Here is an 18,855-nt window from a genome sequence, read left to right on the forward strand (position 1 = left end):
GAAGTCGGTATCATGGAAGCTAGTAGCTGTCCGAATCTGTTCTTATGTGTCGAGCAACCTAGGTGATCGAATATTTTAAAATTAGAAATACTACGTGATAATGTGATAGTTACACGACATGAACTTTGAAAAGTGATCAGCTGCACTTGAGTAAGTTCATATTCATGAACATTATAGTCTTAGGATTCTAGAAAATGTGTAGGAGATGAATGCAATTAGGGTTTTTGGAGAAAAGTTGGAGTCTCAATTCCACTAAATTATACAGAACATAAATTAAACAAACTGGGAAACTGCACACTCTAGCACTCTGTATGTACATGCTAAACAATAATCATAAATAATTTAAACCATTATACAAGCAAGGGAGAAGGAAGAAAATGTGAGGACTGCTGATATTACAAAATCAGTATCTGCCATGGGACAGATCTGCTGTAGTTTGGTATGATCATACTTTTAGCCGCTGCGCGTGGCTGCTCAGCCTTGTCCGTTGTTGAATCCATCATACGGCTTGGTGGACTTACTTGACTTTCTCTTCAAGACTACAATCCAAGTAATTGCTTCCAATAACAATGCAATTGCGCCCAATGCAATGATCACAATTATGTAAGCGGATTTCCAATGCTTAGCAGGATTTAGTATGTCTAGGCCTTTGAACACATTTATAATGCCCAGGACGAGAATCGTGTATCCGAGACTGTGGTGGTAGATGTTCCAGTAGAACCTGAACTTGTGCTCCTTCTTCGGCCTCAAGAACAATGCGAAAATCTGTAAGATCCAGAGAAGGAATTCGGATTAGATGAAAGCAGTCCAAAATTAAGTACCACGAACAAATTAGTCAGCCTTGTTTTGACACAATGCTGCCTTCAGTAGCTATATAAAGATTGCATCAGAAAACAGAGATGATCTAAATCCAAATCTTCATTAGTAGATTTATCACTTAGAACTAAAACATCATTATAAATTATTATAAATTTGTAAACTAAGTTGTATGAACTACATTAAGTTAGTGTAGGTAAAACTGGAATGGAATTTTGTAGACATAAGCCACATTGACTAGAACGGATGTGCTCTCCTTATGAATCAGAGTTCCGATCCCCTTCTCGCAGTTTAGATTATCAGTTTAGAGTAAAATATTGTTTGTATCAAGAGAAACAAAGAATGGAATTTACCTGCAGAGTTGCTAAGGCAAACAGGGAGATTCCGATGTTGCGGTGATGGGTGTAAACCACCCCTTTGGACTCACTTCCGAGCTTAATTCCTGTGGCCCAGCCGGCGACACCAATTGCATAACCAGATACCTGGCAGAATATATGAAGATAAAACCAAGCTGGATCGGCAGAAGGAAAAGCCCTTAGGTATCTTGCCACGATGATTCCAATTGGAAACAACAGTCCCCAACTCACAGCATTCAAAATTCCATGGATCTGAATCACACAAAAAAAGGAATAAACTTTGTCAATTTTGATTAAAACCCAACTCAAATCTAGCTCAGATTCTCACAACTTGCACAAAATCAAAACCAAATCTTCATTAATGCACACTTTCACTTTACTCAAAGTTATAATCTTTAAGCCACTACTCAAATAAAGCAACCTTCTTTTCCTTCTAAAGATTCTCGAACTTTTTTCCTAATTGTCTGTAGTTCAAGTGGTTAAGAGTTTACTCTTACACGTGACTGATTAATAACATTTATCCATATATACAACTCGTATAATACGATGGGTTAATAACGTTTACCCCACAAGCAATATCCTGAATCTAAATCCTCTCACCCATGTCGCTTGTATAAAAAGAGGAAAAAGAAATCCCAACATTAAAAATGGAAATTTAGAGATTCAACTCACATTTCTCTTCTTCATCTTCGAACCCCCGCTGGCGGTTGTGGTGGTGGTGCCGCCGGTCAAGCTCAGAGTCCCTTTCGCGTTAAGATTCGGCGTCAGGAAGTCGTGTTTAGCCGGAAACCCATCGGTAACAGAGGGCCCCACCTGCCAAACCTGGTTCACCGTCTTCTTCTCTACCTTCAACTTCGCAAACAGCCTGTAAACGCCGCCGGACGACTCGGCGGCAGTGTCCCACACGTCGAACGACAGTTTCGACTCCACAATTTCCTTGTACGAGCTGATGCTGAGGGTTTTAACGTCCATAGAGCCGTCGGACTTCTTGTAGGCGAGGAGGGTCTGGGAACCAACCATCCCGGTAGCCTTCGGGTTGATGGCCCAGGCGATCCAGCCTTCGGTTTTAGAGGGTGGGGCGATGAAGGCGATGGAGAGGGTGGAGTTGGCGGGGTCGTAGGTCCAGTGGAGGAAGGAGCTGAGGACGGGGAGGTCGGCGCATTTCGAGTAGAGCTTGTTGTTGGTGAAGGTTTGGGAGGTGCAGGTGAGGGAAAGCGCGGGTGAGATTAGCAAAAGGAGGGTGAGTGGTAGAAATATTGGGAGAGAAGAGGAGGAGGAAGAAGTAGAAGAAGCCATGGATGAGTATAACTGCTAGGTGGTGGTTGATGAACAAAGGGTATCCACTAACTTTGGCGCAATTTATAGAGAGTGACAGTTTTGAGAATTACTTAGGACGAATAGAGCGCGGGTGGATCTACTGTATACAGATGGACTCAGCTATTTATACATTACCACGTGGGCAAAACTTAATAAACGGGGTTAAATTGCACTAATAGCTTCAGTATATTTTTTTTCTTGCATTTTAGTCCCTGAAGTTTCATATCGTTAGCACCTCAACATGGCCAACCTAGTCTGTCTAATCTAAAAGTATTTCCAAAGAAGATGTCAAATTTTAAACATCAAAATGATATTTGATGGCTTATGTGATAATTTGACATTTTGTAAAATATTTTGCTTCCTCCCCCTCAATATGTTAAATAATAATGTCATTTGATAATTCATTTTTATCTTTTTGTGGGGTCCAATAATTGAGGCAACAAATCTAATACTTAAAAATACATAACAACATTTATTATATATTATTATATTAATCTATCAAAAATTATTTAAAAAAAATTGACATCTGCTGTCAAATTTGACAGCAAAAGACTTTGCCTTCAATTGACTAAAAGTTAAAAGTTCACTTGGAGAGAGTTTGCTGTCATTTTTTACTATTGTATGTCTATATGGTAATTTTGACATCTCCTTTTGGAGATGCTCTAATGAGGCAAAATTTCGTCGAAGTTGGATATTTAGGTTTTTATTTTTGTCTTTATAATTCTCTTTTTCATTTTCGTCCTTCAAATTTGTTATGTTTTCACTTTAAAACCAATTTGTCAACTAAACTCTTTGCATCTTTGTAGTTTAAGGTATGCAACAGTTTGGTCTATATCTTTCAAAAATTACACTTGAATACTTTGAAGTAACAATTTTGTTAAAATTGGGTCTATGAAAGAGTCGTCCCTCTCCTTGGCATTCAGCATACATATCAGTTTCATTCGACCTACACAAACATCAACTTCATATCAGACTTATTAAACCAAAAATAATTTGTTTTAAATGGATAATAGAGTAAAATTGGGGCAATAAATAAACCCAAAAATGAACACGACCAACTTTAGGGAGTAAATGCGAAACTGCATCTTTTAATACATTTTAGAACATTCGGATTTATTATTAGAAAAGAATCTGGTCGATTTTAATTGGGAATTTTGGGATTCTATGCCTACCCTACAGCGATTTTTAGCCTACCAGATGTGACTGGAATGAGCTGATGCAAGTTTTAGGTCACGATGACATCAGGTTTCATTCTTTTATGTTATAGAACAAAAATCTCGTTCTACATTGTTTACAAGTATATTTTTTTTTCTAATTATGGAAAGTTTGGAATGTCAAATAAGATTATTGAAGTGATAATAACAAATTATTCAATCAGTTGTGGTGAATGAGAAATTAAAATTATTTGGCTAGTTGATCGAGAGCAAATTCCTAAACCCTCAAACTTTGTTTGGTACTTTTATTACATCTTGTTAAAATATATAAATTTCACAAAGGAGATCCTAGATTAAATATCGTTAAATTTTTGGGCGTGGTAAACATAACATGGGATGCAACAACACATGCAGCACTTCAAGCCAAAAGAATTGTTTATAATCCCGGTAAGAAAACAATTGCATAAATGATTGCTACAATAGGGGGTTGCGGGTTTGTTGTCCCCGAATGCCTCTCCCGCTAATGTCTGCCTATCTAATTTTTCGACACATGTCCTTACACTTATAAGAGAATTGACACTATTAAGTCTTATTAAAACACAATTATAAAAAAAAAAAAAAAAAAAACACACTCGTCTTTTAACCCAGTTCGGTGACATAGCTGCCTTCTACATACCACCAAAAACACCTTCATTCTTTGTACCCCTCTTCAACATCTCATCACACAACTTGGAAAGCACCTTCGTCAATCTAAATGATGTATTTACAAGTATATTTTTCATGTACAAAAAGAATTTTTAAGTACTAATAATAATTTTTATTTATTTATTTATGACCCATAATTTTTAACTATTTTATTACAAACATTGTTCTATACTAATTTACATTAAGTTGGCATAGGAAGAGTTTGAATCCTAGCATCCCCACATTACCCTTGCGACTATTTGCATGATATAGGGTTTTTATCACCAATGATTCCTAAGATTGACCAAACTCATTATTTTGATCCCTTACTTTCAAAATCAATCAATGTTGTCCCGTATATTCACCACCGCACATCAATTTGGTCATTATGTTTAGATTCCATCAATTATTTATGTTAGTTTGCATGTGGGACCTACAAATCCAATAAAATGGTAACACGTGAATTACACAAAAGAAGAATTTTTATCACAAATGGTCCTTGACATTGATCAAACTCCTCATTTTGGTCCCTGAATTTCAAAAATTAATAAATTTGGTCCCTGACTTTCACTACTGCACATCAATTTAGTCATTCCGTTAAAATTTCGTCAATATTTTTTTTGTTAGTGTGATAATATGGTCCCACTGATCCAATCATATGGAGCCACATGGATTAACTATAAATTTTTTTTTTAAGATTTAAAACTAAAAGTACTATAATAAATTAAAAACTAAAACTAAAAATAAAAAAAATAAAAAAAAAGACATCATCATCTTCATCTAGGTATGCTCAAAAAGAAAAGGAAGACACCATGACACCAAAGCTCTTGTCCTCCGTGAACTCACTTCTCATTCTCTCTAATTGGTTATAATCTTATCAAAGTTGAATTGAATTTGGATTCGATTTTATCGAATTTTGATTGAATTTTATTTTCCAATTGGGATTGTGAGATGCAAGAGAATGTTAGCGCGGAATACTCGACGATTAGTTCACTCTAAAAAAGAAAATTAGTTTCTTATAGTTAATCCACTTGGCACCATATGGTTGGATTAGTGGGACAACATTAGCACACTAACAAAAAATATTGACAAAATTTTATTGGAAGGACTCTATTGATGTGCGATAATGAAAGTCAGGGACTAAATTTATTGATTTTTGAAACTCAGGGACCAGAATGAGGAGTTTGATTAATATCAGGGATCATTTGCGATAAAAACCTTTCTTTTGTATAATCCATGTGTCACCATTTTATTAGATTTGTGGGTCTCACATACAAACTAACAGAATAATTAACGAAATCTAAACGGAATGACCAAATTGATGTGTGGTAGTGAATTTCAAAGATGACATTGATTGATTTTGAAAATGAAAGACCAAAATAATGTGTTTAGTCAATCTCATAGACTATTTGTGATAAAAACCCCATGATTTATAAACTTAGCATCAGCCATATGATAATTGGTTATATTCGTTTCTCACTCCTCACACAAATATCTAGCTAGTTCTAGCTATCTTTATTTACTGATTCTTATTCCTCAACTGATTAACTAAAGAAAATAAGTATTATTCAATGTATATATACCTTAGGATCTTCACATTGTGACTGTGATATGCGAACTTTGCATCGAACATGTGATATATGGCCATGTTCCTTTCTCACTTCCCATGTGATTATCTCGTTCTAATTATTTATTTCTATTTTATAATATCATAAAAGTTACTTCAGTCTTATAATAATATAATAAAAGTTACTTGTGTTTGAACTGACACAACGTTCACTTTGAAATTTCAGTTGACCTTTTTCATTTGCTAATTATTATTACGAAGATAAAAATTTAAAAACTAAAGATGTGTCACTTATAAGAATGAACAGTTTAATAAATCAATTATTAATTTTCATATTATTTAGTTTTTAAAATTTTATCTTTAAATTTAATATCTCTAGCATTATCCTTATTATTGTCTTATTTATTCAAAAGAAGTCAAGCTAGTAGGACACACTAAAATTGCTCAACTATACAATTCTGAAAGAGAATTGTGAAGACGACCCTCTCGACCATCTCCCAATTTAACGTTAATCGAAAATCTCTTCTTGGAAGAGTCTCTTAGGGTTTCTCATCTTTAAAATATGGAAAAACCCAAATGGATAAACTAAAATAACAGTATAGATAAACTAAATCGAACAGCACCTCTCTACGTCCTCACATACCACCGATGTTAATTAATGACCTTCTCTCATCGATCCAAGAAAAATACAGATAAGGAGCAAATAATTAAAACAATGTGGGATTTCACAATATCATGTATAACAATAAGATATTCTTCCACCTAAAAAAATGCTCAAATTAACCTCCATCTCCACTTCGATTGATCAACATCAATGATTTCAATCACATTAATATTCAGAACAAAAAACTAAACCCAAAATTACCAAATTTTAGAAAACAATGAGAGCTCCAAGAACCAAAAGCGAAATGGAAAACAAACCCATGTTTCCTCCACTCCCAATCCTCAAAGCCCCACCACTACCACTGCCACCAGTGGTGTTAGTCGTGGAGGCACCGCCCGTTGTGGAGTTGGTAGTGCCGGTAGTGGAGTTAGTGGTGCCAGTAGTGGCATTAGCAACCAAGTGCAAAGTGCCAAAGGACACGAGATTAGAGCCGACGAACTCATGCTTTTGTGGGAAACCAGTGGTTTTGTCGACGCCGGGACCCACCTGCCAGACCTGGTTGACGGACTCCGCGTTTTTCGGGACCTTGACGGTGGCGAATATCTTGTACGTTCCGTTGGAGAACTCGACGCTGACGTCCCAGACGTCGAACGAGAGCTTTCCGGGGACGATGGAGGTGTAGGCGCTGATGTTGTAGGTTTTGACAGTTGGGGTACCGTCGGTTGTTTTGTGGGCAAGTAGGGTCTGGGCCCCGGCCATTTTTTCGGACGTGGGGTTGATGGCCCAGGCGACCCAGCCATCGGGCTTGGGGGCGGCGGCGACGAAGACAACGGAGAGGGAGGAGTTGGAGGGGTCGTACGTCCAGTGGAGGTAGGAACCGAGAACGGGGAGGTCTGTGCAGTTGGAGTAGAGCTTGTTGTTTTTGAATGTCTGTGAGGTGCAGGTGGCTGCTTGTGCGGCGGGTGAGATTAGCAGAGCACATAGGAGGGAAATGCATGCAATTTGGAGGAGAGAGAGAGGGAGAGAGGAAGCCATTGGAGGAGTGGGGAGATGAGGACCTTGTGGAAAGAAAAAGGGAGATAGATAGGGGGAGAGAGAGCGTGTGTGTTCTGCTGAAACTAAAGCTTGTGGGGGAATTTATATTGGAAAATGATTGTTAGATGTGTATCCGATGTATCACGTGACATGCTGACATCGCGGATCTGCACACACGATAATATATCTTTGTATGGAGTGGGAGATACTAGTTCAAAATAATATCTTTCAAGTGTAGTTGGATATATAATTATCTTCAGATACGTTATTGATCACAAAATAATAAATAAATGGAAGATAATTATATGTAATTAGTATGGTCTCTGAGAACATTTTCCACTCTTGCAAGGAGGCAAAATGGGTAATGCGAACTAAATGATGATTAAAAATTAAAAATGGAAAAGAAAATAGGAGGAGCATGTGGACTACTTGGACCATGGAAAGAGTACCGTCAGATTAAAACAATGGAGCCGTGAATGTGAGTTATATACATTGTACTCTTTTTCTTTTGCGTTGGTGAATGGGGATTGGTGCATTTGGGAATTGATCGACTTTTATTTGTTTTCTCGCTTTGTTTCCACTTTGTGTTGGAGACGACTTATATCCATGAAAATAAAATAGAAGACATGGAATTGGACGTTGATTCCTTTCCCTTTGTGAATTCTACATTGGCCACAAACATATTATGGAGTCAAAGATAATACAAAATTTTTTAGAGTTGACAAGTGAATTTTTACTCTCAAGTGACAAAATGTCCTCATTAAACTGGCAAATCCCATATTCGTTTCACCGGCAGTTCAACTCTATTGAAGATTCAACAGTTAACTACAACCTCATCAAGCTCTGTTAGGAGAAAAGTTAAAGGTATTAAAAATATGATTATTACTAAAACCCAAGATAAATATATCTTTGGGGTTACTTAGTATTACGGTCTAGTGGTATTCCTCTTTACTTGTAAGTGAGAGGTTTTAGGTTCGATTCTCGCCCAAAGCGAATTTGAACTACATTATTGTTGCTCATTGCGAGTCTAAGCTCACCCCCTTTCCTTTAGTGTAGATAATATCGTTTATTAAAAAAAAAAAATCTTCGGGATTATTCCTTCCTCATCCATCGATAACTCGTCTTGGGCAATCGAATGCCGACACGTGGCAAACCTACATGTGGTCACGGCCTAGCTGCTATAAATACCCATCTCCACCAATTTTGGTAAGATTTTACTGCGCACTTAAGCCCTAAACTCGCTCTCTTCAAACCCCTCAACCTCGTGAGCGTGTGAGGTTGTCTTTATTAAAAGTGTTTATTTGTTGTGTAAGTACAATTTCGTCAAGATTGAAAGAGGTGAAATTTTGCTACCACACATATCAATGGCGATTTTCGGTTGTCACAATCCCAACTCCTAAAGAATGGAACAGGAGGAACAAAGTTGTGGCAAATAAATATGATATGTCCCAAGTTTAATTTTTCTTTAGAAAGCTTTCTCATACTCTTACTTGTGTGAGAAATGCTTTTGCCTCTTCGTTCTTTAATTTGTTGAAAATGTGATACATACGGATGTTCCAATGAATGTCATTCATGTGCAATGCTTCCATGTTTTTTTTTCTTCTTTCAATTGTTTTTGCAAGTGAGAGTAATCATTTATCTCAAATGAGTGTTATATTTGGAATACTTTCTATATTATTCCAATATATTGGTGTTGAATTCACTAATACCTTACCCCATTCCAAATATCACAATTCGATAAGGTTATTAGAAAATATGACGCCTCAAATTTCTTAGCCAAATTTGATACATGTATTCCTAAAGTACTCTTCAACTACGTGTTCAAGTTAAGATTATGCTGTTGAGCGTAATGGTACAAGTCTCCCTGACTATGAAATTTACTGGTCGAACCACAGGTGAGTTGTTAGGAGTCTCCTAACCTTTTTAATATTCTCCCAATGTTTTTGAAATTGATTTTTGCATTTTCAATTATTTTTGTTCCGCTTTTATGTCTTCTTTTTGTTTCATTCAAAAACTATCTTCCTCTCTTCAAATTGTTTATAAAAAATTTGATGTAGAGGGATTAAAAAAATTAAAAATTTAATGTAGAGAAATTGTACGTTATGGTCCAAACGATATTATTAACCCTCACATGCACGGCAGGCCAAGAAACTTCTCTTTTAATTTTTTAACGGAAGGACAAGCCAAAACAGATTAGATTATGAAATGTTTAGCCGTTAAATGCTCCCACTATGTCGATTCAAATAGTTTGCGTGATGATGCAAAAGCTGAAAGATTATATAATTTCTTCAGTTCAGAAAATTAGGAAAAATGTCTTGTAAATCACAAGATTCAGTGAATAGGTCTAGTTGACAATTGAAAGCTTTGACTAGAATTCTTGTATTTGATGTTAATGCATCTTGGAAAAGAGAGCTTTCAAAGTCTTGAAGATCTTTGTAGTATAATTGAAGTGATGTATGATCCACTTCCTTTCTGATCATTTGGAATCGAACATTGGATGAGATAATCTTGACATTTTATATTGGATCTATAAATTTAAGTCATATAGTAGGAAGATTAATTTTTGAGTATGTAATTTGATAATCTGATGTGAGATTTAAACTCGTAACTTCTTAAGTAAATTGAGTGTCACTAAACTAAATGATTATGTGCAAGGACGGAGCCAATGAAGGCTTACTGGGGGCATATGCCCCCACTCAAGTGATTTGCTTATTATGTCGCAGATTACAATTATATAATACACACATTATTTTTGAAGAAAATATATGTACCTAGTATCCAACATAGTTTCATACTGCGTATACTTCATATCAAATATTATATGAGCAAAAGTGCTCTTGTTCTATCATTCAAACTGAAAAACCTCACTCTTGCGTAATTATGTATTAACATTTTTCTTATCACTTTGTCACTTTCCACTACTACACTGAAATTTTTGTAACATTGGAATTGTGATACATTATCATTTGAAATCATCCCTATTTTCATATTGGTTATAAGTCATACTATAATAAGGTTTTCTTAATTGATTTTCGGGTTGCCCCCTCTAAAAGAAATTTCTAGATCCGTCCCTGATTATGTGCATTATTAAAAAAATTTGGACTCGCGGAGCCCTTGCAATGCAGTATAATATGAATCACTCTAGCAAACAATACAACATACGAATTAATGCCATGATCCTAGAGGGTTGACAACTAAAACAGGATCAAAGTTCATGAGGACAACAGATAGAGCAAGAAGACAGCATATAAAAGTCTTGACACATTTTCCGTGATTATGATGTTTAACACTTCACAACCACATCACCTTCATTTCTCTTCAACATACCCAACAGCCACTTTGATTACGACTTATATTGACACAATCACCCCTAAACATATTTCGACACAAGCCTGCTGTGTACCAAACTGAAACATCGTGACCCCAGAAATAAAAGTTTCATCATGAAGAGAGTGGTGGAGGCCCATTGAACTGTGGCTTCATACAGTATTAATAAATTTAATAATGTGATGGATTATGACGGTATTATTGGTTAATTGAAATTTGTTACAACAACATACAACAGCGAAAAATATATATTTTCCTGCTTATATGTAAATAGTAAATATCATTCCTCACTGCATAGTGTCATAGTTTGACACGTACAAGAAGCTTTTTCTGTTTTAAATGCTTGTAATAAATTACTTATGCATATGTGCCAGTATATGATTTGCAGCTGTAGGTGAGGAAGGGCGGCATTCTTCTAATACTTCCTAGCCCAGTATAGGTAATTAAGAACATTGAGAGTGTTGAGAATGCAGAGAAGTGTGTAAAACAGATCCAAACGTGAATGATTCACATCAGCTCCTCCAAGCCACTCTTTACCAAATCTTCCACTCAATGAATTTGCTATGGACACCAGAACTGAGCTCAAAAAGTAACCCATTGATGTTGAGCACCATGACAATGAAGTGGACATGCTTCTCATGCTATCAGGCGCTTCCGAATAAAAGAACTCGAGCATTCCTCCAAGAGTGAGCATGTCTGAGACTCCAAGGAAGAGGTATTGCCAGCCAAGCCAGAAGAAAGACAATGTGACATTTTTATGAGCCACCTTACGTCTCTGAGATTCAACTATGGCAGCTACAGCCATTGATACAGATGCTAGTGCTAGCCCTACTCCAATCCTCCAAAGTGGTTGGAAGATGTGACTTTTTGCTGAGTTTTTGTCTCCTAAGATTCTTCGGAATCGTTCATATAAGGGAATAGAAGCAAGCATAACGGAGAGGGGGAGTACGGTTAATGACTGAACTGGGATTTCGAAATTGTGTAGTTTTCGGTTCATTGTGCTCCCTTGTACCACTGAGTATGTCTGAAGTTGGGCTAGGCAGCAATTCATCATGATTGTGCTTGCAAAGATGGGTAGAAGGCCTATAAAAGTTTTTGTTTCCTTAACTTGAGCTGCACTGACTGTGCTATCAATTAGTGCTTTGTCTAAGAACCTGATAAAGTATAGTGTTTGTTAGACCAAAACTACATGAAAAGAATTGTGTACAGAGTTTAAATTGCTCTATTCGTCCCACTCAAAATTTGAGTGATCTCATATGGTAGGCCAGAACTTGTTTAGCATGCCCCACAAGTGTGCACTATAAATTAATCCCACTCTAAATTGAAAGAATCATAAATGTCCTATGTTACTATGCATATGCACTAATCACCTAATTAAGAAAGAACTGGAAGAGAGGAAAAGAACTTACTTATACTTGTTATGGGATCGCACATTAACTCCGTTCGAATTGATTGCAGATACTGCATACTGGTTCTCCAATACTCTCTCTTCGGGTGAGGCCTTCCAGTTTCGAACTGTAGAAGCAAGAACCTTTGACACCACAAAAAAAAATTTAATAAATTCCAAATACAACATTCTATTCGATAGTATTTTTTGAGAGTTGTTACTAGCGTATGCTATATATAGCCACTTTGCAGTCTTAAAAAGTAGTGCATGATGATTATTTTGGAATGCTAATGAAACACTGCATCTTTTCTAAATTTACATTTACCTTAAAGATTCTTGTCAATGCGCTTCCTCCAGGACGTTTGTGTCGATAAAATGGACTCCCACTGATGAAAATTGAAAGTGCCAAACTCAAGGCTATACTTGTAATAGTAAAGCTCGAATTCCAGCCCTTGTTCTCTTCCACCCAAACCATAACAGTACAGCTTAGGAGGCCCCCAAGGCACAGGGAAAAGAAAAACCAATTGAAGTAGGTAGAGATGAGTCTCTGATTGCAGTGATCAAGCTGATCAGCACCGTGTGCAGGTAAGGACGCATTGATTCCACCTACACCGGTAGCAACGACATAAAGGCCAGTGTATAGAATGGCTGCTTGAGACCGAGAAGGCGTAGCACCCGATGCTGGTCGAAATTTTGCGTGCTGAGCTTGGATTCTCAGCAAAATTAATCCCTACATGATACAAATTTTTTGTTCCATTTCCTGTCACATACTTATATGAAAATATATAGGTTCTCAATCACTTTCAATTTGGTTATGAGCCTCCTTTAAAACTTCTAAAGCGTGTCAATTTTTCTTGAACCGTCATGTGCATCACATTTTCTATTAGTTTACCCCATCAAATAGATGAAAGTAACTCTAAATTTAAAATTCTTTTTGATAGATTTGACAACTGGGACAAATTACTAGACAATTCAGAAAATTACGGGCTCATAACTAAATTAAAATCCATAAGTGCAGATTGAAAAATGAAAAGTTTCTAATTCAGGGTTATGCTAAAATTTTCGCAAAAAGGGGGGAACAAATCATACCAGCAACTCTATGATAGAAGAGATGATTAAGGTTGTGAATCTTGTGAAGAGTGAGTCACTGATAAATCCTCCCAGTATGGAGAGCAAAAAGGAGGTTCCAATAAAATTCGTCACCATATTTGCTGCTGTAGCATGTGGGTAATGCATTGACAACAAGAAGTATCTCACAAAGTTACTGGCATTGGCTAAAAACACCATGTTTGTCAACACCTCCACAACTGCGCACACAAAAAAATTCATTCCCAAAATTATTCCAGTATCATACAACATTTGCCCATAGCAAACTTTTGCTAGATCCTAAGGGCTTGTTGGTATCCTTCTTGGATCCCATTTTTTGTTTAAAAAAATAATGAATGTAATTAAATTACTTAATATTCATTCGTTTCAGAAACAAAAAAATTGGACGCAAAAAAGATAGCAAATCACTCCAAGTTATTAAGGGTTTTTTCTAGATCCCCATCTTGAACCTCATCTTATGATAATTAAACTAAGATCGATGCTACCTCTGTACACCAAGTTCGAATCCTCTCACAATAATATATTTCCAGTTAAATTAAAACACACTCGAATAAAAAAATATATATATATCCCTGCAATTGCAACATACCACATGCAAAGGCAGCAGCTCTGGTTCCACCGTGCTTTCGAGGATCTGCCTCTCTTCCTTTCCAGTCAAAATATCGGTCATCATCACTTTCTTTCTGAAAGACATCTCTTTCTATACTCATCCTTGTGCCCTATAGGTTTTAACAAATATACAATTGTAAGTGAAGATTTTGCAGTTGAAGAAGAAAATCAAGCAGCCAGAAAATATATAAATTAATAAGGAAAAAAAAAAAACTTTTCTGCAGAAGGGAAGAGTTGAGTTGCATATAATTTGGGTTGTGTTAGGCCACCATGATCTGTACCATAAATTACAGGGAATATTCTGGATTCATGAACTTACCGGTATTAGGAACAATTATACCAAAACAAGAAATGTTTGGGGACAGATAGATGAGAAGAAGAACTGATAAGGCTGTACAGAGGTTTGGGGAAAAATTAAATTGATTTGCATTTGTGGGGATGAGGCTAAAGGCTATGCAGACACTTGTGTCCAAATCCTGCATGAATAATGTCACATTGCATGGAAATTAATTAAAGCTTTGTCAAAGGCGGTTAGAGTGAACCGGATTCCTGAGAATCCTGCATTCAATGCCTGCCCATTGGTTTGCATGGCACCTTGAATTTCAAAGGTTTAATCAGCAAAGAACTAGGCCATTTACAATGAAGATTGATGAGTTTTTGGGGTACTTTTTGTTACAGTTGACACATCATACTTACTTTTTGGGGCAATTTTAATGGAGAAATTCAAAAAGAATGTGTTCTTACTTTTTGTGGCAATTTTAATGGAGAAATTCAAAAGAATGTGCTTTTTCATTTTTATATAAGACTATAATTTATTCAAAATGATTTGATTTAGTGTAATGCTACAGAGTTGGAATAATCATGTACAAAGAGCTAATCGTTTGAAATCATGTACAGTGAATCCTTTTTCCTGTAAGCTTTTCTTACATAAATGCAAACCATTGACTTACATTGACTTTGAATCAACTCTGATACAACTCTTATTATCTTATTTGAGACAATGCTACTAGTCTTTTAACGTTTTTACAATACTAATACATCTTTTTTTTATCACGTGTACACATACACCTATGGTTTTTTTTTCTTCCAAGCTTTTGAATTGAATAAATCAAAAGAGCATCCAAAAAAATAAAAATACATAGTAGTGGTAAGTGGTGGATTGCCTTGGTGGCTAGGGTCTTCCTCTTCAACCACTGCATCCCAGGTTTAAACTCTACGCTCTCCCTTAGTGTAAATTTGTGTAGAATACCTCTTGTAATAAAATATGTAAACAATGGTATGCAGAGAGAAAACAAATGCGTAAATTATTTTTGTTTTTTGAAACTTTTTTTAAAGATAAGCACAATAAGTAATGTTAGGGAGACTAAATTTGCAAACTAAACGATGTGTTGCAATAAGAACTAAGCACGTTAATCAACACTTAAGTAATAATCTAATCATAAACTTCCATGTCATTTCGTTTACAAAATTTAATTTCTCTAACATTACCCTAAGTACAATATAACGATTTTTTTGTTTTAAGATATGATCAGAATACATTTGGCGGTATAATTCTTGAACAGTTCTCTAGTAACAAGTACATGTTTGGCACTGAAATAAAAATAAAAGGATTCACAACAATAAATATGTTTAGAAGTAGGGGTTTTTTGAAATGGGTCCAAAGTAACTAAAAATTGGACCTATTTCAAAAGTCAAAAGTCACTAAAAATTAAACCTATTTCAAAAAGTAGTCTATAAAATTAGACCTATTTCAAATTTTCCCTAGAAGTAATATGTGACACATTATTCTTTTCAATTTAATTAAGGAGTTTGCAGTAGAATTTCATCACCATCTTATACATACATACATATACATACATACATACATATATATATATATATTAAATCGATTTTTAAACAGGATATCAGGAATAAGCCATGTAAAAGTGATTAACAGTCTAGCGCCTAAAACAAAACTGATGATTAATAGTTCATGGTATGGGAAATTTACATATATAATTGCAAATTTGATGAACTCAAATTAAAATTCTTAATTTGATTAATAGTCCATATAAGAAGCAGTAGAAGCCATGCATGGTGATAAAAGAAAATAGTAGAAAAATTACTCGACTACAACAAGCCAGAATGCTGGATCGAGAAACTCTAGTGGATGCTCATCATCAACGTCTGAACAAGCTTGAAGGAGACGCAAATGGAAGACCTATCAGAGTAAAACTCTCCCTCGTACCGTTGTAGCTTTTCTTTAAAGACCTAGCACAGAGAGTAGATTGGATGGGTAGACGGGAGGATTATTTGTGGAGGTGAGGAAGAAGGTGGGTAATTCTTTGATTTTTTTGCAGCTGAGTTTTTGAACTCATAAGATCCTAAGCGTTTTTTCGTTTCTGCAAAACAAAAACCGCGTGGAAAAGCAGTACATGTCGAACGGGCGGTAAGAGTTTCTTTCCTTTTAGTAGAGAAATAACTTTCCTTATTAAATGGCTGTGGTCTAGAAACTCTTATTTCTGGACAATACCAATACGTCTATGATTCACATCACATCATTTCCTCCTAGCCATTCTTTTACAAACTTTTCCACTCACTGAATTTGCTATATATACCAGTCACTGAGCTTTAGGACCCCATTGATATTGAGCACCATTAATTCTTGGTAATTAAAGTTTATAAATTTACACTAGTAGAAAAACATGTTTGCGCGACGGAATCTTGCGCGACGCAGCAAATTTCGTCGCGCAAAGTAGTTTTGCGCGACACAAAACACAAAACGTCGCGCAAAAGGCCTTTGCGCGACTGTTCTTTGCGCGACGTTAGACTGCGTCGCGCAAAACAGCTTTGCGCGACGTACAAGTTTCTGCGTCGCGCAAAACAGCTTTGCGCGACGTACAAGTTTCTACGTAGCGCAAAACATCTTTGCGCGACGAAATCTAACGTCGCGCAAAGAATTGTTGCGCAAAGGCCTGTTGCACAACACACAAACGTTGCGCAAGATCTTGGCGCCAAACAAAAAATACTTTACCATTTTTTTCCAACTTTGCGCGACGTACGTGCACTTGCGTCGTGCATAGTCTTTTTTTTTTTTTTTTTTTTTTTTTTTTTTTTTTTTTTTTTTTGGGGTTTTTCTTGCATTGCCTTTTTCTCTTGTGGTACCCACTTGTGTAAATGTTTTAAATTGATGATGGAATTCGTTTATTGTATTCATATAAAGTTAAAGAGTGTAACTGTAAAAAATCATCAAAACTAGAGTTAAAATAACCATTAAATCGTTATTTTTCATTTATAACCGTCGAAAAGTTTTGTCCCGTTACTTGAACTCTGAATGTTTGTTTTTTTGCGATTTTTGGCGTATGTGATCTCAAAATATAAACAAACAAGTTTGATGGTTGGATCGTTGACACTAATTTTGTACAATGCGTTTCTCATCAAAATCAATAGTATATGTATTTACTAAGTACATTTTCATTTATTTATTTTGTACTCATACGCAACAAGGTTAAAAAAAAGAAAGAAAAAAAAAGTTTGACCGACGTAGGTATAACTATGTCGCGCAAAGGTTTTTTTTTTTTTTTTTTCTTGGTGAGGGGGTTCTTGGATCGTTGTATATACAAACAAGTTTGACAGTTGGATCGTTGAAACTAATTTCTTACAATGCGTTTCCCATCAAAATCAATGGTATATGTATTTACTAAGTACATTTTCATTTATTTATTTTGTACTCATAAGCAAAAGGGGCAAAAATAAAAAAAATAAAAAAAAAAGACTTTGCGCGACGTAGGTACAACTGTGTTGCGCAAAGCGTTTTGCGCGACGTAGAGGCACCTTCGTTGCGCAAAGTTTTTTTTTTTTTTTTTTTTTTTGGGGGGTTTTTTCTTGCATTGCCTTTTTCTTTTGTGGTATCCACTTATGTAAATGTTTTAAATTGATAATCGAATTAGTTCATTGTATTTATATAGGGTTAAAGAGTGTAGCTGTAAAAAATCATCAAAATCAGAGTTAAAATAACCGTTAAATCGTGATTTTTCATTTATAGCCGTCGAAAAGGTTTGTCCCGTTACTTGATCTTTGCATGTTTTTTTTTTGTGATTTTTGGCATACACGATCTCGAAGCATATACAAACAAGTTTGACGGTTGGATTGTTGAAACTAGTTTCCTACAATGCGTATCTCAGCAAAACATTAGATTCACTAACAATTGGAGTTTATTTATACTTTCATTAAGTATAACACAAGATTTTGTGGTATCCACTTTTGTAAATATTTTAAATTGACGATCGAATTAGTTCATTGTATTCATATAGGATCAAGGAGTGTAGCTTTAAAAAATCATCAAAATCGGAGTTAAAATAACCGTTAAATCGTGATTTTTCATTTATAGCCGTCGAAAAGGTTTGTCCCGTTACTTGATCTCTGCATGTTTGTTTTTTGCAATTTTTGGCGTATGTGATCTTGAAGCATATGCAAACAAGTTTGACGGTTGGATCATTGAAACTAGTTTCGTACAATGTGTATCCGATCAAAACATTATATTCACTAACACTTGGAGTTTATTTATACTTTCATTAAGTATAACATAAGATTTTGTAGTATTCACTTGTGTAAATATTTTAAATTGACGATCGAATTAGTTTATTGTATTCATATAGGATCAAGGAGTGTAGCTGTAAAAAAATCATCAAAATCGGAGTTAAAATAACCGTTAAATCATGATTTTTCATTTATAGCCGTCGAAAAGGTTTGTCCCGTTACTTGATCTTTGCATGTTTGTTTTTTGTGATTTTTGGTGTATGCGATCTCGATGCATATACAAACAAGTTTGACGGTTGGATCGTTGAAACTAGTTTCATATAATGCGTATCCCATCAAAACATTAGATTAACTAACACTTGGAGTTTATTTAT

The 18,855-nt window shown here is 35.6% G+C and overlaps 3 protein-coding genes across 3 annotated transcripts; all 3 read right to left on the minus strand.

The window, feature by feature from the left end:
* Positions 1 to 221: 221 nt before the first annotated feature.
* On the minus strand, positions 222 to 2,512 carry LOC137728927 (cytochrome b561 and DOMON domain-containing protein At3g25290-like). The gene is made up of 3 exons (XM_068467734.1): positions 1,845 to 2,512; positions 1,170 to 1,424; positions 222 to 765 (listed from the first exon to the last, which is right to left on the minus strand). Exons 1-3 carry the CDS (start codon positions 2,466 to 2,468, stop codon positions 475 to 477), a joined length of 1,170 nt encoding a protein of 389 aa, XP_068323835.1. The 5' UTR covers positions 2,469 to 2,512; the 3' UTR covers positions 222 to 474.
* A 4,172-nt stretch (positions 2,513 to 6,684) lies between these two features.
* LOC137728928 (auxin-induced in root cultures protein 12-like) lies at positions 6,685 to 7,578 on the minus strand. Its single transcript, XM_068467735.1, has one exon. The coding sequence runs from the start codon at positions 7,531 to 7,533 to the stop codon at positions 6,766 to 6,768; it is 768 nt and encodes a 255-aa protein (XP_068323836.1). The 5' UTR covers positions 7,534 to 7,578; the 3' UTR covers positions 6,685 to 6,765.
* Positions 7,579 to 11,152: 3,574 nt separating this feature from the next.
* LOC137727470 (protein NRT1/ PTR FAMILY 4.2-like) lies at positions 11,153 to 14,064 on the minus strand. The gene is made up of 5 exons (XM_068466325.1): positions 13,944 to 14,064; positions 13,337 to 13,554; positions 12,573 to 12,977; positions 12,270 to 12,391; positions 11,153 to 12,014 (listed from the first exon to the last, which is right to left on the minus strand). The coding sequence occupies exons 1-5, from the start codon at positions 14,062 to 14,064 to the stop codon at positions 11,276 to 11,278; spliced, it is 1,605 nt and encodes a 534-aa protein (XP_068322426.1). The 3' UTR covers positions 11,153 to 11,275.
* Positions 14,065 to 18,855: the final 4,791 nt, after the last annotated feature.

The sequence above is a fragment of the Pyrus communis genome, chromosome 3 (assembly GCF_963583255.1).
Source record: "Pyrus communis chromosome 3, drPyrComm1.1, whole genome shotgun sequence".
Lineage (NCBI taxonomy): Eukaryota > Viridiplantae > Streptophyta > Magnoliopsida > Rosales > Rosaceae > Pyrus > Pyrus communis.

What these genes read in the sequence shown, in the direction of transcription:
- LOC137728927 (XM_068467734.1), bottom strand. Translation starts at nt 2,468, where the DNA reads ATGGCTTCTTCTACTTCTTCCTCCTCCTCTTCTCTCCCAATATTTCTA. An exon ending in CGAAGATGAAGAAGAGAAAT is followed by an intron (nt 1,425 to 1,844) that starts GTGAGTTGAATC and finishes TGTGTGATTCAG; the next exon opens with ATCCATGGAATTTTGAATGC. An exon ending in TTGCCTTAGCAACTCTGCAG is followed by an intron (nt 766 to 1,169) that starts GTAAATTCCATT and finishes TGGATCTTACAG; the next exon opens with ATTTTCGCATTGTTCTTGAG.
- LOC137728928 (XM_068467735.1), bottom strand. Translation starts at nt 7,533, where the DNA reads ATGGCTTCCTCTCTCCCTCTCTCTCTCCTCCAAATTGCATGCATTTCC.
- LOC137727470 (XM_068466325.1), bottom strand. Translation starts at nt 14,064, where the DNA reads ATGAGTATAGAAAGAGATGTCTTTCAGAAAGAAAGTGATGATGACCGA. An exon ending in AGCTGCTGCCTTTGCATGTG is followed by an intron (nt 13,555 to 13,943) that starts GTATGTTGCAAT and finishes TTGTGTGCGCAG; the next exon opens with TTGTGGAGGTGTTGACAAAC. An exon ending in CTTCTATCATAGAGTTGCTG is followed by an intron (nt 12,978 to 13,336) that starts GTATGATTTGTT and finishes TGTATCATGTAG; the next exon opens with GGATTAATTTTGCTGAGAAT.